At 45.7% G+C, this 22,996-nt stretch overlaps 1 protein-coding gene across 3 annotated transcripts in view; it reads right to left on the reverse strand.

Moving 5' to 3' along the window:
- Nucleotides 1-847: 847 nt before the first annotated feature.
- The window catches only part of LOC122384430, a 96,169-nt gene continuing 74,020 nt past the window's right edge, over nt 848-22,996 (reverse strand). For all 3 annotated transcript variants that reach the window (XM_043371812.1, XM_043371813.1, XM_043371814.1), the window contains one exon: nt 848-1,158. In XM_043371812.1, the coding sequence (XP_043227747.1) occupies nt 995-1,158 (164 nt within the window). In that variant the 3' untranslated portion in view covers nt 848-994. The remainder of the gene's footprint in view (nt 1,159-22,996) is intronic.

Genomic DNA, 22,996 nt, shown 5'->3' on the forward strand with positions numbered 1-22,996 from the left:
TGGCTTTTGATGCCGAATTCTGTTTTATGTCGCTTATTTCACCTTATAGAATACAGTCCGAATTAGATTCGCTTCACTTCACTTCATTAATATTTTGTTGACTACCAGTCAACAAAAGCTCAGAAGTATATGTATTCTTTCATTTCAATCCATTATCTCTGTCAGAGGCATATCAACCTTGACCCGCAACTGACAATGTGTTTTAATTACAAGAAAATACACTTGTAATTCCAAAGTATATTGCCAGTTTTGATACCGTTGGCTTGAGGACACGTGACTAGCCAAGTTCAGAATGTTCTAAGTAAAACTAAGTATCATAAAGCGAAAAAATGATGCTGCTAAAATAAAGCCATTTTGATAGCGCTGTGTTTGACATGATTGCGTTTTCATGAATGTGAGGTCTGCTGCCAAACCACTACCATTTTTCTGATGGTTTCTTTTAGGATGTGTTCTCACATCCTCTTTTTAAACACTGGCATTTTATCAACTCACCTCTGAGCTTCTTTAGCCGAGAAATTTTGATAAATCCAAAACCATATCAACTCACCACCCCCCAGGGGGTGAGTTGATATGAACTTTGGCGTTTTAAAAAAGGGGCTTAATATATACATTTTTTATTCATTTTTGCTGATTGCCTCCCCAAGGCATGTGCCATGAAACTGGCACAAAAAGAATTCCGTAAATGAATGTGACTTTTAAAGAAATCTAGAAAAACCTCAAAATCCATATCAACTCACCCCGGTTTACGGTACCTAAATCTGTGTCAGATATTCGTTTTTTTTTAGTGTCTGTAGTATGTACCACAAAATATGGTTTTGTTGTGTCACTTTAAAAAAGCAAAGTTCTGTTAGTATGCGAAAAATTTATTCCTTGAACTTATATCACCAAACTAGCTGTCGTGACAGTGTTGGGTATATCCGGTGCGATGGCACAGACTGGCGGGTGCTGCCCGAACGGCGTCGTCTCGGAGCCGTGTCCGGCCGTGCACTGTCGCTCAGCACAGCGAGTGGCATTGGGCCGGGTGCAGCAGACCCTGCATCATACAGCGCCGCAGGCAGCTGGGACTCTTCTTCTTGGCGCGCGGCTGGAGCGTCGAGCAGAGAGCGCTGCAGCCGGCCCGGGAGGCGCAGCGGCGCACACAGCTGGCGGGGCCACCGGCTGCAACACGGCGCGCACTGTTAGATAGCCGGCCACACAAAGCACCGTTCTATCTTTAACTGGTGGAAGGAGGAGGGGGGGGGGGGGGTAGTGACTATTTCCCCCTGCCCAGGATAGGAGGAGAAGGGGGGCTAGTGACTATTTCCTCCTGCCCAGGATGGATTTTCTGCTCTCCACAAAACACCCTAAACCCGGCCGGGCGCGGGGGGGGGGGGGGTAATCCCGACCACCGCATCCGGGGGGCGGGCGGGGCGTTTTTCGCCCCCCCCCCTGTCTAACTCAGTTAATAAGGGAGCTACGAAAACAATAACGACATCAAACAAAAAGTCCTCACAAGACGATTCTTAGGCACCTAACATTTTTGACCTCAGGTAAATTTTCAAGGTCAGAGGTCAAGGTCAAAGGCAAAAACCGGCACATGTGTACCTAGTGATCCAAAGTAAGCGTTCTTGAGGACGGCAGGATGCCTAAAACCGGCAAAATTGGGTGTCAAACAAAAGAAGAGAATCTGAGGATTCCGAAAAGGTGCTCAAAATCAAAGCTCAAGGCCTATGTCATCCTCAAAATTGACCTCAAATTTTGCACCTTTTCGTACATCTTGCGTGTTAACTTCCAAGTTGTTTTGAAATGTTTTGAGGCTTATCAGGTGCCTATTTGTGGTTCATCTTACGATACAAAGCTGGTTAAAGGTCAAGGTCACAGAAGAGTATCCTTACTAGAGGCTATTTCACTGATTCAAGTTAGTGATTGTAAATAAGACAATTTTGCAATTTGGAGGCTCTAAATGAAGGCTTAGAGGAAAATAGACGCCAGCTTCGTGATCAGCGGATACGAATCCATCATAAACGACATTTCATGTGTCAAGGTCAACCAAAGGTCATTCGAGGTCACATGGGGTAAACATAAAACTTGACCTTTTTCAAAAACGTATAACAAGAAAAGTTTTTCCTAACAAAATGGTATATTTTGACCTTTTCCAAACAAAATATATCTCATTCCACGCGGCTTGACAAGGCAAATGCGATGGTACCACTGCCTTAGCTCTAGGAAATTTTTTGTCGAAGTTATTTGCGAAAAAAACTATAACCAGAGCTCGGAGTCGTTGACCTGACCTCTCAGGTAACCAAAACTAGTTTTTATATTTTGATCTAGGTCAAACGCTACACAACTGTGCTCGTAATTTGTCGTTATCTCTAAAACTCTATTTTTAGCAGCTATTTGAAGTTCGCGTCTGTGACGCCGAAGTTTGCCGTGCAGGGGTCTAGAGAAATCGACCCTGTGACGTCATCAATGTGGCTAGGTCCAAATTTTTTACTTCAGATGATGTCAAATTGATGGGAGAAAAGGTACTGAAAGTTTTGCTTTCCTAACCCGCGTTCGGGAGCTATCGGAAATATTCGCCAGAGAGGGGGGGGGGGGAAACGCCCCCCGAGCCCGCGAGGGGTAAGGTAGCATTTCAAAATTTGGCGACTTCTCTTAAAGGGACCCTCCCACCTTCAAAAAAGTTTATGAATTGGCATGAAAGTGATGTCGCTCGGTTCAGAAAGAGCGAAAACGAATATCTACCAAATTTCACCGAAAAATATTCACCGGTTTTCAAGATAATAGACTTTTACTTTTGTTTACTTTTTGGGATCTCCGCTGTTCCTAGCGACTTTATTTGGAAGCAATAGTTTGGCAGCTGAAAGTGCGGCACTTGTTGCGCGCAAAGCAGCATATACCACCGCGTGCTACAAAACGTTTTAGTCAAACGTTTAAAAATCGTTAGATATCTGCGCTGACGTCACACATTCAGAGGGGTATTCCTATGCATTAGCCCCTCTGAATCAAAGTGCTGCAATTTTGAAATTCAATATTTCCGATTTAAGGCATTTCTCGAGGTTGTGAGTGCCGAAACCGGTAATTGTGAGCCAGGGACCCCATTTTGGCTATCTCAACTCAAATCTAATGTTAAGGTGGGAGGGTTCCTTTAACCGCGCATGACTGGGGAATTTTCCACAACGCGCTCCGAAAGTACTGGGCCGATAGCCAAAATTCAAACGGTGTCTGATAGTTGTTCGGTATTGTTAGACATATTTGTAAAATCTGATGGCCAATAGTTGCAAACCAAAATGATAATTAAAATCTAAATCTTTTTTTTTGTATTTTAGACGTTTCGACAACAATGTGCCATCGTCAGTAATTGAGCCAAAATATACCTGAAGTCACAAATCACATTTTGAAATAACATCCACTAATAAATCACTCATGGTAATGACATTTCGATATTTTACATTCGATCACGTTCGTTCCCCACAATGGTGCTCCCTTTCAGCAAGGATAATCTAGCTGTCGCTACTGCCATCGAATAAAATCCCCCTCTTGTGTTAGGTGTGTTCTTGGGTTTGATGTGTGCAGCCTCTAGTGCCCTCCTGATATTTTTGACTTTCCTGGAAAAGCTCCACTCATCGGTGGAGGCATCAAAGTTTATGAAGCTGACAATTTTTTTGCGCAAGTTAAATGCAATTTTCAACGATGCATTATCATGAAAACTGTCTAACTTTTGCCGTTTTTCCCTTTTAAAAATCTAACCTCATGTTAGCATGTTCGGCAGTTGAGAGATGTCTCAGGAACAATGACTTTCTTATCGTAAAAGGTCAATGTTCTGATTAGTCATAATTTCCGTCAAAAATGAAAGAATTATTTACATTTGCATTCGGGCACAGCCCATCATCAGATGTATATTTGAAAAGACAGCATATACATCGTCACAAAAACAAGAATCGACATTTCAAATTCAGCTCGTGAAAATGACACATCAGTATCCTTCGCGCCGTATGGTACCTATCTATATAAAACACACCTATAAACACACACACAAGCACAATTTTGGGGCACATACATACGATAAACTTGTTCTCACATGATACGCCACGAGGACAGATTTTCGTTCAGCCCAGGTTTTCTTTCCCTTATGTACAGTGATTCTGTAATTTTCCTATCCGGATGGTCCTTAGTTTTCTTCAAAATCCTAACCTCCAGTGGCGGGTCAGCCAGCTTATCTGCCTTCGACATCCCCGCGTGACACTCTGAAAAATGGTCACCGATCGGGGTAAGCTGTGTCTCGTTGGCAGCACACCTCAAATGCTCATTGTATCTAAGGCGCAGAGGCCGTTTCGACTCGCCGATATACTTAGCTCCACATAGCGTACAGGAGAGCTCATAAACCACGTTTTTGTCCGTGCACCTACCATTCTGCAACCTCCTGCAAGTGTTGCAGATCCTGTTGCCCGAAGGGCACGGTGGATCGCCAAACGATGAATGCACTAGCTTTTGTTCCAATGTCTCTGGCGTGTATGAGGCCACCGTAACATCCAGCCCAGAAGCACGAGCCGCCTTCTTCACCTTGCATAGCACAGTTTCATTGACATAAGGCAAAAGAAGGATCCCGCCAGACGTGTGACCTCTTCCTGCTCTTGCGCCCTGCCCCTCCCTACCATCAGCGCCAGGGGCAGCGTCGGGGACATCCCTAGTCGTATGTCTCCCTCGCCCTCCACGAGCTCCTCTACCGTCTCTACTGACCCTACGCAGCCGCTCTTTTCTTTCCACTTGTCGCCGAGTGCTCCTTAGCACGTGCGCAGGGTAACCATTTCTCGAGAACAGGTCACAGATTTTATCAAGGCTCCTTTGCTTAGACTCCTCATCAGAGGACAGTGCGATCGCGCGCGTCAATTGGGACCGCAGAGTGCAGAGCTTTGTCTGCTTGGGATGCGCTGAGCGGTAGTGGAGAATGATCCCCGCATTGTTAGGCTTGACATATAGCTCCGACTGGAATCGACACCTATCACCCTCCCGGTGCAATGTGATCAAGGTGTCCAGCATCGGGACGGCGCCCTCCCCTTCCCCAGACATCTCGTAGGTGAACTGTATCCTGGGGTTAATGCTGTTCAGATAGGTGACAAAGTCAAGTAGGGCATCTTTACCATGCAGCCAGACACCAGCAAAATCGTCAATGTACCTGACAAGGAAATCAGGTCTCAAATCGGCCCCATCCAGTGCCAGTCTCTCAAAACGGTCCATGTACAGGATGGCGACAGCTGGTGCAACCGGATTACCCATGGCGATACCCTCCAATTGCAGGTAGAATTGTTCCCCGAATCTGAAAATGTTGTTTTTCAAGCAGTGCTGTAGGAGCTCACACACGTCATCCACACTTAGTCCTGCAGTGTCTATATCTGTGTGGTGTCTCTCCAATGCCTCCCGCACTGCCCCCACTGCCTCGTCCACAGGTATGCTGCCATATAAGTTAGTCACGTCAATGCTAAAGAAAATAGCATCGGCAGGAACACTGTGCTCACCCCAGAATACACGCAGTCTCTCTAGGAAGTCGTCCGTGCTGACGAGATGCAGCGGCACATGCTGAAGGAGCTGCTGCAGTATTTTGTCCAACATCCAGGATGTCTTCTCGGTCGGACCGCCGCAAGCAGATATCACTGGCCTCAGCGGAACACTCGGTTTATGGTCTTTGGGTAGTCCATAAAAGACCGGGGTCCGACTGTGATTGGGTGTCAGATCCTCGATACACTTATCCGGCAGTTTGTCACGCACTGTCTGTTTGAACACACGCTTGGTGGAAGCTTCCACTTTAGCAGTCGTGTCACGGTCGAGTTGCCTGTAGTTGGTGGCATCACCGAGCACGTCGTTGGCCTTGTTAACATAATCTGTTTTGTCCAATATCACCAAGCCTTTGCATTTATCACTAGGTTTGACGACTATGTCCTCGTTCTTCTGTAGCCGTTCTAGTCCCGCGAGCTGCTCCTGGGAAACATTTCTATCTGACTTCCCGTGATGTTTGTAAATATTCAAAACCGAGCTTTTCAGCTTGCTCAGTTGTTCTTCTGTGTTCCTGTTGGTTACAGGCGGCTGCGGTTTGGTGGCGTCTGGAAAGCGAGCATCACGAAGCAGATGTGAAGTCGGTGGCGCAGTGGACTGTTGAGACGTGGTGCTCACCGCTCCAATGCCGTTCTCGATAGATGGTCCCAGGATACCACGATGGTCAGCGTTTTGATTTTGAACATTCTTGGCTCGTTCAATTTCATCCGCCCATCTCTTCCCGTAGGCAAATCGTTCTATACCTTTCTCAACATCAGTCATCAATCGACCATCCAGCTTCGGTGTGATGCCGAATTTCGGTCCATTGGCCAGCAGCTGTTCTGTTGCAGGATCCAGAACCAAAGACGACAGGTTCCTGACCCTTGCCTGTTCTCTCTCTGCAGTGTCAGCCGGCCGTGCTTCATTGAACTGCGGGCCATGGTCGGTACCACTCGCGGCTGGCTGATCTGGGGCTGACTTGCTCAGAAGTGAATAGAACTTCTTCTCATGTGTTGGGCGAATGTCATCAATTGTTGAACAAAACACGCGTTTGCAGTTGACTTTGACCCAATTGAAGATAGGTAAGTCAAGATTGAGGTCTCGCAATTCCTGATATAGTCGTCTCTGTTTACGTTCAAGATAAGCCTTCTCTTTAAAGGCATCTGAAATCGATCCGTTCAGCAGATATTTAGCAAAATCGATGTACTTACTGTCGAAATTCGTGAGTTTCGAGAAGCTCTTCCGAACCGTTTTCAAAGAGTCTTCGATAAAGCGTGGCGTCAGATTCGATCTTCGACAAGCTGTTAAAAATTCGATTCTTAAACTCGTTTTCGCAACTTTTTCGGCTATCTTCAAGTTTTGGGCAAGCACTATTTTATGGTCGTTATTAGACACAGGTATATCGTGTAGTGTTTTTGCAAGGAGCATTGATAATACTATAAATTAACTTTGAAGCGACCTTCTCCTTGATATTATGTCAAAAATGAAAGAATTATTTACATTTGCATTCGGGCACAGCCCATCATCAGATGTATATTTGAAAAGACAGCATATACATCGTCACAAAAACAAGAATCGACATTCAGCTCGTGAAAATGACACATCAGTATCCTTCGCGCCGTATGGTACCTATCTATATAAAACACACCTATAAACACACACACAAGCACAATTTTGGGGCACATACATACGATAAACTTGTTCTCACATGATACGCCACGAGGACAGATTTTCGTTCAGCCCAGGTTTTCTTTCCCTTATGTACAGTGATTCTGTAATTTTCCTATCCGGATGGTCCTTAGTTTTCTTCAAAATCCTAACCTCCAGTGGCGGGTCAGCCAGCTTATCTGCCTTCGACATCCCCGCGTGACACTCTGAAAAATGGTCACCGATCGGGGTAAGCTGTGTCTCGTTGGCAGCACACCTCAAATGCTCATTGTATCTAAGGCGCAGAGGCCGTTTCGACTCGCCGATATACTTAGCTCCACATAGCGTACAGGAGAGCTCATAAACCACGTTTTTGTCCGTGCACCTACCATTCTGCAACCTCCTGCAAGTGTTGCAGATCCTGTTGCCCGAAGGGCACGGTGGATCGCCAAACGATGAATGCACTAGCTTTTGTTCCAATGTCTCTGGCGTGTATGAGGCCACCGTAACATCCAGCCCAGAAGCACGAGCCGCCTTCTTCACCTTGCATAGCACAGTTTCATTGACATAAGGCAAAAGAAGGATCCCGCCAGACGTGTGACCTCTTCCTGCTCTTGCGCCCTGCCCCTCCCTACCATCAGCGCCAGGGGCAGCGTCGGGGACATCCCTAGTCGTATGTCTCCCTCGCCCTCCACGAGCTCCTCTACCGTCTCTACTGACCCTACGCAGCCGCTCTTTTCTTTCCACTTGTCGCCGAGTGCTCCTTAGCACGTGCGCAGGGTAACCATTTCTCGAGAACAGGTCACAGATTTTATCAAGGCTCCTTTGCTTAGACTCCTCATCAGAGGACAGTGCGATCGCGCGCGTCAATTGGGACCGCAGAGTGCAGAGCTTTGTCTGCTTGGGATGCGCTGAGCGGTAGTGGAGAATGATCCCCGCATTGTTAGGCTTGACATATAGCTCCGACTGGAATCGACACCTATCACCCTCCCGGTGCAATGTGATCAAGGTGTCCAGCATCGGGACGGCGCCCTCCCCTTCCCCAGACATCTCGTAGGTGAACTGTATCCTGGGGTTAATGCTGTTCAGATAGGTGACAAAGTCAAGTAGGGCATCTTTACCATGCAGCCAGACACCAGCAAAATCGTCAATGTACCTGACAAGGAAATCAGGTCTCAAATCGGCCCCATCCAGTGCCAGTCTCTCAAAACGGTCCATGTACAGGATGGCGACAGCTGGTGCAACCGGATTACCCATGGCGATACCCTCCAATTGCAGGTAGAATTGTTCCCCGAATCTGAAAATGTTGTTTTTCAAGCAGTGCTGTAGGAGCTCACACACGTCATCCACACTTAGTCCTGCAGTGTCTATATCTGTGTGGTGTCTCTCCAATGCCTCCCGCACTGCCCCCACTGCCTCGTCCACAGGTATGCTGCCATATAAGTTAGTCACGTCAATGCTAAAGAAAATAGCATCGGCAGGAACACTGTGCTCACCCCAGAATACACGCAGTCTCTCTAGGAAGTCGTCCGTGCTGACGAGATGCAGCGGCACATGCTGAAGGAGCTGCTGCAGTATTTTGTCCAACATCCAGGATGTCTTCTCGGTCGGACCGCCGCAAGCAGATATCACTGGCCTCAGCGGAACACTCGGTTTATGGTCTTTGGGTAGTCCATAAAAGACCGGGGTCCGACTGTGATTGGGTGTCAGATCCTCGATACACTTATCCGGCAGTTTGTCACGCACTGTCTGTTTGAACACACGCTTGGTGGAAGCTTCCACTTTAGCAGTCGTGTCACGGTCGAGTTGCCTGTAGTTGGTGGCATCACCGAGCACGTCGTTGGCCTTGTTAACATAATCTGTTTTGTCCAATATCACCAAGCCTTTGCATTTATCACTAGGTTAATTCTTTCATTTTTCATTTTTCATAATTCTTTCATTTTTGACATAATATCAAGGAGAAGGTCGCGTCAAAGTTAATTTATAGTATTATCAATGCTCCTTGCAAAAGCACTACACGATATAATTTCCGTCACTTCGAATATTTTCCTAATCCTACAGGGTGTTCCATAAGTTCGTTCTCACCTAAATTTTAGTTTAGAGGCTCTCTTGCCTAAAGGCACGCTGAACTTGGTTTGTAACTGAGCTTATGCGGTTGCCATGGCTGGTAGCAATATGCTCCACAGTAAATTATTTCTCTAGACAAGAGTTTTTGCTAGAGAGTCCACTTCTATAGAGACGGCTAACTCGCAACATAGAGGTCTCGGATACGGGTACGTCTCGGTATTTAGTCACCACGTGACCATTCGCGACGATTGAGGGTAATTGAGGCCATTCAGTCTGTAGCCAATGTAATGTCTGTCGCTAACTGTACGCGCAGTCAGCAAGTGACACCGATGATTTGCCGGGAGTCAATCGCTGCAAGTTAATCCTCTTTCCAGGCAGCCCTCAGGAGTGAGCCATGTGGCCAAAACTGTCTGGCGTCGAAGTGGCCATCAAAAAGGTCAAAATGTTTAAAAGTTGATAGGCTGGCTTTTCAGGATGGATTATCAGCTGGCTGTTCCTTATAGGTATCTTGTAGCAAAGTTTACAAACACGCAGCCTCGCATACACTTGTACGTAAGTATCTACAACACATGAGCGAGAAAAGTGATATTCCACAAGCCGCCGGGTGGTTCAATGAACTCGTATATACAGGCGCTCCCTGTCGCGGTTTAAGTTGCTACTTGCTCATCGGTCCTCTCCCTTCACACTGCACACAGTTGGTTATTTGAACAGATGGCTTCGATAGCTGACAAGATACCAATCGTTGTCGATAGCTGCTCCTAGTTGGCATCATAAGGTACCGGCAGCGTCTGCCGTACTTAATCAGAGCTGCTTGTAGGTGGGACGGTAGGTATAGGAGAACATCGCACACAATAGCCCGAGTGGATAGCGCCGCTGTAAAGTATATAACTCCGTCGGCTAACCGACACAGCCATAGGAGACCCAGAAGTTATTTTATATGTTAGTTAACCCGCGCCCCACTGGGGTCTGCGTATATCACGCCCTACTGGGGGGGGGGGGGGGGGCTCTCAATAGCCCCCCCCCCCTCCTGACTCCGATACTACTGGGCCGATCGTCAAAATTCAAACGGCGTCTGATAGCCCCGGAAAAAACTGTCGAGCAAACCTAATTTCATTGACCTCGAGGTTACCGACGACGTCACAGGTCAGGTCAAAGTAAAAATTATTAGCATTTCGGCTTGTTCACATTTTGGGCTCTGGCCGCCGTCTTACAAGTCAGATCAGGCTCATTTTTGGTTTACACACTCGTGAATAGATGCTCTAGATACCTTGAGGGTACAAAACTTGTACTTTGATTTTCAGGTCAGGGTCAGGTCATCACAGGTCACGGAATTATTATAACATGCGTCGGTCACGTGACACATGTTTTATGGTCCATTTAGGCCATAGATTTCGAATTTGATGTCGTCTGTGTCATTCGAGGTCATTTTGAGTCGAATTTAGCTTAGGTCAGGTCACTTTCAGGTAAAAAAGGTCAAATTTTGAAGTTAAAATTTTTCAACAAAAAGAGTGTCTATTGGATGCAGTTTGAGCTAAGGAACACGATGGTGATATTTATATTGGTATACGATGTCAAATATGTACTGAAAAATTGATTTGAAAAATTAATAATTCTGATTTTTTTGCAATAATGAGTATAACTTGACCATTTTTGAAGATATTTAGCTAAAACTTGCTAGAGTTAGTCATAAACTCATAAGCATGCGTTCTGTCACATGTTATCCGGGTTTTTCGAAAAGTCAAAAACTTTTTGAAAAAAATATAATTTTTTTTATAAAATATTATATTATATTATATTATATAAAATTTTCGAAATATTATTTTTTTTTTAATCCGAGATAGCAGTTTGATAGCGCAGTCAATCCTGAGTCCTTTCATGCAAAAAAAAAAATTGGATCTAGCTTAAAAACTGAGCTCTTGGGAGCGATTGCCGTGGTTCAATGTTTTGCGTCGAAATCGGCCGAACATGACGTCACTCTGACGTCATTTCCGGCCGACCTATGGTAGCTACGAAGTTCAAATTTTAACACAAGGTGTCTAATTGATACAGCCGAAGGTACTGAAAGTTTGGCGTCGATACGTCAAGTGGTTTGGATGTTATTGCAGAAAAACGGGAGGGGGGCTATGAATAGCTATGAATAGTGGGGCGCGGGTTAAGGGATATACTTCCCAATAACGTGCTTCATCTTTACTTCTCCGAAAATTTATCGGATTTTGATCTGTTATGCCTATTTGTTCATTTTAACCCTCGCACGACCAGGCCATTTCTCATAACACGAACGACCAGGGGGGGGGGGTGTTACGACCCCCCCCCCCTGGCGTTTCGAAACGGAAGGTCGTAGAGCTTAGCGAAAAAAAAAAAAAAACCAACGGATTGCTCTCAACGAGATCTCGCGATTGGTGGTATATTTTTTGGTCCTAGGTCAACATTTGACCTACTTATGACCGGTCAAAGGTCAAATTTTCGGAAAAATCTAACTTTTTCAGATTTCCGCGCCGATTGCGGCAAAACGGTAAGAGATATCGACTTGAAACCTTCACTAACGTGATCCTTGATCAATTCTCTATCGTTTGGTGTGTATTTCGATGTCATAACTTTAAAAATGATGCGTTGGGAGCATCGGAAGTCTGCAAGGTCATTTGTCCATTGGGTCACGTCAGGCGTGTGACGTCACTGACCTGACCCTGACCCAAAATGAACTACAAGAAACAACCGACGATGCCTGAAATGGATAGCAAATTTGAATTCAGGGCATCAAAATACCCCGAAATGGCATACAAGTGCAAGAAGTCATTACAGGTCAACCGAGGTCAATGACCTTACCTTGACCTTTAGTGACCTTCAAAATGTCAACGGACATTGTGCCAATGTCAAATCAGCCAGTTGTGATTCTATAAAACAATCCATCAGTGCGTCAGGTCAGTCGGCATTTATACCAATGTGAAGCAATCTCCAATTTAGCGTAAATCTGGCCGGAGGTTGTTCCCTTTATGACGTCATAACTCCGTGACCTGACATGACCTTGACAAAAAAATTACCAAAAGTTGCGCAAAGGATGCCCCAAAGGGTACTGAAAATTTGAGCAGGCTATCTGAAACGGTTCGGCGTGTAGCTAAGAAAAACCTCGGGGGGGGGGGTACAACCCCTCCCCCCTAGGCGTTCTAGGGTTAAATCAAACTTCGTCTTGTAAAGGTTGTTGGGCTTCGCTTCCTTTCTATGCGAGGGAAAATGTATAATTTCGTACATTTGGAGCGCTGTGAGAGGGACAAGTGCTCAAACTGTGCCTCTCGAACTGCCAGTGGGCACGGCGGTGAGCGATTTTGCTTTAAGTTGCCTCACCGTGTACTGCACCCGAAAAATATTCAGCATCGTATGAATTAGTACTCACAAGACCAATTCTTTGTTCTTTCTCAGCTCAGGTTCAGGTCAAAGCTAGTAGGTTGGGTATTCATTTACTTTAGGTCCGCAAAACAGACGGATAAGTAAAAGCCATTCCCAAGATATTCTAAGGCCTCCTGATTTCATTTCTGATACTTATTCCTTCTAGAAACCAATTCAAAAGCACCAGTACACTATTTACTATTTACCATCACCACCAACCTATCCCTCTCACCTCCGACCGGAACTGCTCAGTGCGCGCGTCAAAAGACCGTCCAAGGTTGAGAGAATTTACGAATGATGCTAAGTTGCTAAAGAAGTGACGTCATAGGATTGAGCGAATTTAACGATGATACAAAATTGTAAGGAAACTGACGTTAAAATACTCGTAGTGAAGCATTGCAGTGCCGAAGGCATTGCGTGGGAGAGATAACAGGAAATGGTTAGTCAAATATTTTTAGGTTAAGTGGTTATGGAGCAGGCTTCAGCCCGAAATCCATAACCACTTAACCTAAAAATATTTGACTTACCATTGCTTGCAATCTATTCCTGGGAGCGGCTTTTTCCTTATCCCCCAGCAGGCAAACATCAGTAGGTCAGGTTAGGTAAGGTTTGATTATGTTGGGCCCGTATGTAAAAGAACATGTCCAAATCAATCCGATAGCTAGGATAGGAATATGGAAGATCTTTGAAAAAAGTAAAATGTACGCTACATTATTTGTCACAACCGTCACAATTTTTTAAGTAGAAATATTCAAGGGTTTATTTTGATATTTTCCGCGTCGTAATGTTCCCTACGTTACAGGGCCTTAACCCGCGCCCCGTAGGGCTACCGGCGGACCCTACCACCCGTAGGGGGGGGGGCCGTTTCGGCCCCCCCTAAGATCTCGGAAAGTTACCGGCCGATTTTCAAAATTCAAACGGCGTTCGATAGCCCCACCCGGGAACTACCTTGTGACCAAATTTCATTGACCTAGGTCAAACCGATGACGTCACAGGTCAGGTCAAAGGTCAGATTTTCACCGTTCACAGGCAATTCAAGAAATGTGCTGTGAAAGCGAGTAAATTGGTAATTTATTGAAAACCATCGATGGTACATTGTTCGTCACACACATACCTTGCTATCTGAGGTCACTGATACCAGGTCAGGTCACAGCGAGGTCAGGTCACCGGGGGTCACAATATGAATGTGTCGTGTGATACATGTTTTATGGTCCATTTTACATGACAAATGCGATTATGTGGGTTAGGCAGCCTTTGAGGCCAGCCTAGGTCACGTTTTTGTGAAGGTCAGGTCAAGGTCAGGTCAAATTAGGTCAAATTTCAAAGTTGATATTTTTGCATAAAATGGGTATCGATTCGATGCAGCTCGTCACAAGGAGTCTAATGGTGGTCTTTGTTTTGCTCTACGAGTTCTAGAATTGCCAAAAATTGAGTTTGAAAATTTGACGTCATCATTTTTGAACAGTTTTTTCGCTATAACTTGGCCAAAAAACGAGGTATCGATCTGAAAGTTGGTATGTAGATAGAAGACGGTAGGCACTATCACATATATTCCGGTTTTTTCGAAATTCAAAAAACTTTTTGGATTTTTTGGCGAATATATCCAAAAAAATGCTTTTTTGATTTTTGGGGGTCAAAACTCAAATTTCAAAAATTCGAGATAGCAGTTTTGTAGCCCTGTCAATTCTACACCTTTTATGTTTTGGTCATTTTTCTGTATCTTCAAAGCTGTAGTCCTGACAGGTCTTCTCGCGAAGGTCTTTTTTCGGTCGAAAATGACAGAACATGACGTCACTCTGACGTCATTTGTGGCCAACCTATCATAGCCTCTGGAAAATGTTGTGGTCACAATGTGTAAAATTGATGCCCGGAGGGGTCCTGAAAGTTTGGTGGCGATATCTCCAGCCGTTTAGGAGATATCGACCGAAAAGGACAGGGGGGGCCGTTTCGGCCCCCCCCCTACGGGGCGCGGGTTAATGGTGGCCTTCTTCCACGACTTGAACCTGTCACGAATGTTTTCTTTTTTATTTGTTCGGCATTGATAAGCTTCTTTGACAAAGCTGACTGACATGTGTGGCAAGTCACCGTATCAGTATCAACATGATAGCTCAGAAACGGGAATTGATTGTACCAATTCCGCCGAAAACTCCGACCCTTGGAGACCGGAAACAAGGCCAGCACAGGCTGGGTCGGACGGTCAGGGAGGCCTCGTGCTTCACCTTTAGTGGGGTGAGGGTGAAGCTCACCTACTATGCATTTCAGACCCCATGAGACCCTGCTTTTCGGCGATAATTTCTTCAATTTTTGTCCAATTAGCTTGAAAATTTGGCAGACGATATTTCAGCTCAAGCGCCAATTTTTGTCAATATGGTCTCTTAACAAAATATCAAAATTTAGAGCACTTGTCGTTGGCTCGTAATGTTAATCAGTTTTTGCACCCGGATAGAGGCTCGCTCGCTACCGCACCGGATTGGATAGGAGCGCTGGCCAATCACGTTGCGCCGGGCCCAACTAAACTCCGCCCACTGGCCGTGACCGCGATGGGTCTATGCCGCTTCAGTCGGTGTCAGCACCGCGGAGAGGTCGGAGCGGGACCACATACTGGAGACAAGTGAAGCTGGCAAAGTTGTTTCGGGACGAAAGCCAAAAAATTATCCGTTTGAGGGCATTTGGTATCCTCCACCTTATTTTGGTATTTAAACGTCGAACCAGCTCAGAATATTCAGAATGATCAGAATCAAGGTGGGATCTTTTGGAACGGAACCGACCGTAGAAGGAAAGATGGATAGACTCTTGGACTCTGAACATTTATTTAAGCCGGAGTTGCACCTATCTCATCGTCAGGTTGGGTCAGGTCACTACCCGATTACCTATAAGATCATGTGTAAGCCTGTGCTTAACCCGAAAATATTGATATATTTGGCAGTGCCAATAAATGTTTCTGAGGAAGGCGCAGAAAGCAACAAAGTAGGATGAAGAGTCTCGGGCACGGCCGATTGCCTGGGGCATCGCTCCAGCGAAACGACCGTATTCGTGATTCGTGAAGCGGTGCGGGGCGCCGGGTGGGGCAGAGGCGTAATGTGTCGTATGGTAGAAATGGCCTTTATCGCGGTGTCATGTGTGTGTTATATTGTTAAGACGTGCACAAAAAGAAATAGCAATGTGGCAGGCGGACGTTGGGCACTACACGAGAACGATCATCAATAAACTCGTATCTTTTTTTGTAAAACTTAAGTAACAGTAGGTATGTCCTCAATGGTGAGGAAGCTATCTTTAGGCTTTTACTTTTCATGTTTGCATTTCAACACACAAGCACTGGGGGCAAAGTTAGTCTGGCGACCTCCTCAACCTAAGTCGATGATCAAATGAATTAGTCCTGAAGGTGTTCAATGGTTGCACCGGGATGATATAAATCGATCACGCCGGCATACATTCCTAATCAAATTTCATATATCAAACACATAAATTGCATCATGTTAATGGTGATTCTGTTTTGCAATTTTGACGTAGTCTGACGCGATACATAATCTTACGCAATCATTTGAAATCAACAGCGTCTTTTATGCGCGTTTTTTTCACAAGCCCCGAATCTTGTGTGGAAATATATTTTTTTTTGTGACTGAACAAGGTGTACGTACATTTGTGATAGATACAATTAGTCGAGGGCTTCAGCTGGTGCGTTACTTATGCGCGCTATTTAGCTCATTCGATGACATTACGGCTGCAACGACAACTGCACGGCAGCTACGGTCCATGCGAGCCGCCCCGGTGCGACAGCTACTGCCCCGCCCGCTCCACGCAGCCGACTGACCGGCCAAGGTCACTACTCCGTCCGCCGGGAGGGCGGAGCTTAATGGTCACGTGTTTGTGACGTCACACCTACGCGCGGATAGCCTCTACTCCACTGACGGATTTACGGAGCCGATTTTAACATTACGAGGCAACGACAAGTACCCTAAAATTTGATATTTTGTTAAGAGACCATATTGGCGAAAATTGGCGCTTGAGCTGAAATGTGAATTGTGAAAATTTGAAGCAAATTGGACAAATAGTAAATAAATTATCGCCGAAAATTAGGGTCTCATGGGGTCTGAAAAGCATAGTAGTTCTTCGTCCACTGTCTCAGGATCGGTGTCCCGCCGCTGCGTCTCGGACGGCGGGGGCGGGTCGTCGGCGCTCTCTCCCGGCTCGGCTGGACTGTCGGGGTGCGGGACCATCGGAGTCGGGCTCGGGCCGCCGGCAGGATCCGATGTGGAACGGGTTGCAGGAGCTGGATGGCATTAGAAAAAGACAGGAGACATATTAGGACACCAACGTGACGGATACTGCCAAAGAGTGGTGCTGACTTGATCTGACGTGATTAGATACATTATGTGAATTCAAATTATACAATGATTTGTGATGTTTTGTTCACATTGCATATGGCATTAAGCTATGCAATGCATTTTCGCCAAATAGTAGTGGTTCATAACCAATAACGGTTCACCACATTGCACTATACGGCTGCTCAGTCGTTACGACTCACCTTCCGGTCGGCTGGAGCTGCCAACATGATGGGTAGCCGACAGGTTTCGGTTCAGTAGACGTGATGGTAGTAGTACCGGAGGGATAGGGAAATCAGGTGTAAGAAGGTACATTGGCCGTTAACGTAAAGCGTTGTAATTATTTCAGATATTCATAGGTACCGGAATACCATCCGCTATGAGTAAAAACGACGAATCAATCGTTAACTGTTTGTGGGATAAAAATCAACAATGATTAAATTTACATTAAATTTGCATGTAAAACAGAGCATATTGCGTTTTGATATATTCATGACACGTCAATGTGCTCCTCATTTCATGGTCAAACACATGACTACATGATGCGGCATGCCAACCGGCATGTTTCGCAGCGTAGCAGGCTTGAAGTTAGCCCATACCTACTGACTTAACATTCGCCGTGAGCTCCTGGAGGCTGGAACGGCGCTTCGCTTCGACGAGCCACGATTTCAGTATCCCCAACGTATTTTCATGAAATTTTTGATCCCATGAGTTGCCTGACATGTGATCTTGCGACAGATGCCTGCCACACTCTCCTGGCACCGCTTTTTAGCTTTTATTGACCTGTTCACCGATTCAGTGTCTCGCTTGAAGATGGGCCTACGACCTTCCGGATGTCATTTTCTTCTCCAAAAATGTGTTCATGCTTGCGGTTTGAGTTGAGTTAGAACGCGGATATTCCTTCCAGGTCTTCGTGGAGAAGCATTCTGCGTCCCAAAACTGTTTCTGGATCACCAATCGCATCCTGGTCAGCGTCTGGAGGCCTATAACCCCGCAATACCGTGACCCTGGCCTTTTGCATAGGAAAAAAGAGGGACGAAACGGAGGCCTTCTCTTTCGCCTGGGACCGTTTTAGGGTTGGACGAGTGTTTCATCTCGAACATGGACTAGGTAGTCCAGATGAGCACGCTGATGTCATCGGCCCTTCAGTTTTTTGGCCTCAGGCATAACGAAACACATACTTGACCATTTTAACCCTCGCCCGCACATGGGGGGGGGGGGGGTTGCCACCCCCCAGGTAGTCTTTCTGCTCTGCACTTAACATTTTTAGAGCTAGAAGGCTGATTTTTCGTATAGCTGCTTCTCTATCCTTTCTTGATGTCCACTGAAACTTTCAAGTTTCTGTGATTTTTGGTTTCGGAGATATGACCTTGTTTTTCAGGTCATGTCATGACCCAAATGGCCAATTCTCAACATCTTGCGTTGGCTCTGGTCCTTGTGAACTTTTGACACCTTGATTTCGGCCTTTTATGCCAGTCTTACCACCCACCTATCATGGAACATGTTCGACGATGTACAGATGTCAGGGTCAGGGTCAAGGTCAACCTAGGTCATCTAAGATAATAACGTTTTAGGCAAGCGGAATTTACTTTTTGTGAAGTTTTTTGACTGCATTTTTGGTAAAAGCCTCTCAGATCGTGATTTCATGTAATATGGACACAAACACTCGGTGCACACATCAGTATACACACAGACACACACAGACATACAAACACATATAATTGACCTTGACCTAACTTGACCTGAAATGACCTCAGCAGCAAAAACCTGGTCGGGTAGTGTGACAAAGAGGTTCTAGCTGGCTTGGCACCAGAAAACGGCATCGTCATCGGTATACATATATAAGCAGCGCACTTGATATCCAACGGTGACCGAAAACAGCAACATTTTTTAGTTTGACCTGACCTGGAAGGTCAATGAATGACCTTAGAAGGTAAAACTGGGTATCATTGGATTCGTCTCTTCCCAAAGAATCTTTTTGATCTCTACCGCTAAGCTCTATCTCCCACAGGAACGAAATGGCGCGGGGGTGGCACCCCCCCCCCCCCCATGTGCGTTCTATGATGGGAAAATGGCATGTGCGGGCGAGGGTTAAGACATTTTCGACTGTTTTGAGTCCTCCGGTAAGTCTAAAGCTTAAGTCAACTTGAGTTTTTTTTCGTCATCCTTCCAACAGGCTGATGCGCCCACTTACAGGAAGGCTCAACAGGCTGATGCGCCCACTTACAGGAAGGCTCCTGCTCCTCCTCTTCCTTACCCCTCCCCCCTAGGCTACGGCTAACGTGGGAGCCCACCCCACTCCTGGTGACACAGCTGGGGACGACGCCCGCGGGACGGGCGACACCGGGAATCGAACCCAGAGCCACCCGCACCGCGGGCCGACGCCTTAACCCGCGCCCCGTAGGGGGGGGCCGAAACGGCCCCCCCCTGTCCTTTTCGGTCGATATCTCCTAAACGGCTGGAGATATCGCCACCAAACTTTCAGGACCCCTCCGGGCATCAATTTTACACATTGTGACCAAAAATTTTTCCAGAGGCTGTGATAGGTTGGCCACAAATGACGTCAGAGTGACGTCATGTTCTGTCATTTTCGACCGAAAAAAGACCTTCGCGAGAAGACCTGTCAGGCCTACAGCTTTGAAGATACAGAAAAATGATCAAGACATAAAAGGTGTAGAATTGACAGGGCTACAAAACTGCTATCTCGGATTTTTGAAATTTTTGAGTTTTGATCCCCAAAAATCAAAAAAGCATTTTTTTTGGATATATTAGCCAAAAAATCCAAAAAGTTTTTTTAAGTTTCGAAAAAACCGGAATATATGTGATAGTACCTACCGTCTTCTATCTACATACCAAATTTCAGATCGATATCTCGTTTTTTGGCCAAGTTATAGCGAAAAAACTGTTCAAAAATGATGACGTCAAATTTTCAAACTCAATTTTTGGCAATTCTAGAACTCGTAGAGCAAAACAAAGACCACCATTAGACTCCCCGTGACGAGCTGCATCGAATGGATACCCATTTTATGCAAAAATATCAACTTTGAAATTTGACCTAATTTGACCTGACCTTGACCTGACCTTCACCAAAACGTGACCTAGGCTGGCCCCAAAGGCTGCCTAACCCACATAATCGCATTTGTCATGTAAAATGGACCATAAAACATGTATCACACGACACATTCATATTGTGACCCCGGTGACCTGACCTCGCTGTGACCTGACCTGGTATCAGTGACCTCAGATAGCAAAGTATGTGTTTGACGAACAATATACCATCGATGGTTTTCAATAAATTACCAATTTACTCGATTTCACAGCACATTTCTTGAATTGCCTGTGAACGGTGAAAATCTGACCTTTGACCTGACCTGTGACGTCATCGGTTTGACCTAGGTCAATGAAATTTGGTCACAAGGTAGTTCCCGGGTAGGGCTATCAAACGCCGTTTGAATTTTGAAAATCGGCCGGTAACTTTCCGAGATCTTAGGGGGGGGGCCGAAACGGCCCCCCCCCCCTACGGGTGGTAGGGTCCGCCGGTAGCCCTACGGGGCGCGGGTTATAGGTAGTGTGCCAGCTTTCTTGGACCGTATGGAGTTAATGGCCCAGATAAGGAGAACCGGATTTTTAGAACTTATCCATACCTTCAAAACTCATGGAAACGTCTTAAATTCTTCAAATTTTGAGTACCCCAGTGCGAAATTCGCCCCGACGTGTTGTCGGTCGTACCCCAACCACATTTCACACCACTATGAACAATAAATGCACACACTGAAATCGCTATTACCGATATGCTCATCCAATCAAGTTTCGATAAACCCGTTCATCATCATCTCCTGCGGTTTCGAACACGCCTGTTAGGTGGCTTCTGATGCTCGTCGGGGTCGGAATTTCCAAATACGCGTGGTGCGTCGGGCCGCGCGCTCTGACTTCGGCCAAGAAAAATGCGTCAGCTGATCATTGTCATTTCTGCCACTTGCGTGTGGTGAAATGGGGTCATAACTTATAAGACGGCTTTTTCATATCAATTATTTTACATAAAATCATATTTCAAACCATAAATAATGTTCGACAGCCAAATAAAAGAAACAATACCAATACGGGCTTACAGTTTAAGGCTCGACATTGTGTTGTCTACGATTAGACAGCTGATAACTCATTCCCGTACGTCGTACGGTCGTAACACTATAATGACCTTTGCTTATTGTCACAAGTGCGCCGCATTCGCGATTGTTGCCCGACGCCTGTTTGCAGGTGAGCCCACTACAGTTGTTATACATATCTAAAAACCGAAAAACTTTTAGGCGAAAAAGGCACTATTCCAGGCCCATTTTTGATTTTTTTTTGCGATATTAGGTAAAAACAGAAGCTTCTTATCCTAGGAAAAATAAAATGGGAAATCTTTCAAAGGTGGCACACTACCTTTAACCCTCGCCCGTAAACGGCGATCTGCCACCTTCGCCCATGCAGGGGGGGGTTGGTGCGACCCCCCCTTGGCGTTTGAAAACGGAGCGTCGTAGAGCTTAGCGGAAAAGACCAACGGATTGCTCTCGCCGAGATCTCGCGATTGGTGGTATATTTTTGGTCCTAGGTCAACATTTGACCTACTTTTGACCGGTCAAAGGTCAAATTTTCGGAAAAATAGACTTTTTTTCAACTTTCCGCGGCAATTGCGGCAAAACGGTGGGAGATATCGACTTGAAATCTTCACTATCGTGTTCCTTGATCAATTCTCTATCGTTTGGTATGTATTTCGTTTCCCTAGCTCTAAAAATGGCGCGTTGGGAGCGCCGGAAGTCGGCAAGGTCACAGTCGGCGGCAGAAATTCGAAAAATCAAAATTTAAATTTTTGAAATCTGATTGTATTTTTGGATTTAGAAGGTCCATTTGCTCCCTATAGAAGCTAATATTGCTGCATATTCCCATTGAGGTGACAAGAATTAGCAAACTAGTGGTTCGGGCGCTTTTCAAAAATAGTACCGGACGCTGTTCCTCTTGTGACGTCATAGCTCCGTGACCTGACCTGACCCGGTCAAGTTTCTTATACCATATGATAGCCAATACTTACCCCAACATGCATGGGAAGTTTCATCACGATCCATCAACCGATGTCCGTACCACCGGCAGGAAACCTCGGGCGTTGGCACTCAGTTTGTGAAAATCCGGCCGGAGGCTGTTCCCTTTGTGACGTCATAACTCCGTGACCTGACATGACCCGGTCAAATTTTTTTTTTATCAAAAGATGCGCAAGGTTTGCCCTATAAGGGACCCAAAATTTGGCGGCGCTGCGCGCCGCCGTTTTTGCACTATTTCCGAAAAACCTCAGGGGGGGGGGTTGCACCAACCCCCCCCCCCCTACATGGGCGAGGGTTAACCAACTGCGCCACCAGGGCCGAGTTATGTACCCCGAAAAATATTCTTAGGCATCTGTCAGGTAGGTCGAATGTATGAGTGTATAGGTCGAATGTAAAGCCCTGGTGACGTCACTGACATTTCTTTTATGGAGAATTTCGCCGTTAAGGAACATATTTTACAAACGAAAATATGTATTTTATTAGGAAAAAATATAATCTTCCGATTTCATCATTAAACTTATATGTATGATTTAATTAAAAAACTTGAAATCCTTTGAGTGTTTGTCCCAACCCCTGCTATACCTTTGGTCACGTGACTGTCATGATAAACTTTGCGTTTTGCAATGTTACGACTTAAACAGAAGTAATTTCAATATTTCCCCATTGACTTATAAGGGTTTATCGTATAAGTTTCCTGTATCTGAGGATTTTTAAAGATTGCATCTTGTTCTCCACTCAACTCCGCGTAAGATGCCGGGTTCTGTGTCTACATAGCTTGAACGTAACGGATGCAGCGGCCGCAAACGTAAATAGAGGTCCCGAATTCCCTATTCCCCAGCACAGGCGGCGGCCGCTTCCCTGGTCTGTGCAACATGGCGGCATTGTTGGACACCATCTGGCGGCCGATGCGCCTTCCACATTATAGAGTTCAGTGTAGTCAACCCAAGGGCGAGGGTGACGATACTGAAGCAACCATTTTTTTCATAAACAAATGTT

Source organism: Amphibalanus amphitrite, unplaced genomic scaffold (genome assembly GCF_019059575.1).
Source record: "Amphibalanus amphitrite isolate SeventyFive unplaced genomic scaffold, NRLGWU_Aamphi_draft 000189F_arrow, whole genome shotgun sequence".
Classification (NCBI taxonomy): domain Eukaryota; kingdom Metazoa; phylum Arthropoda; class Thecostraca; order Balanomorpha; family Balanidae; genus Amphibalanus; species Amphibalanus amphitrite.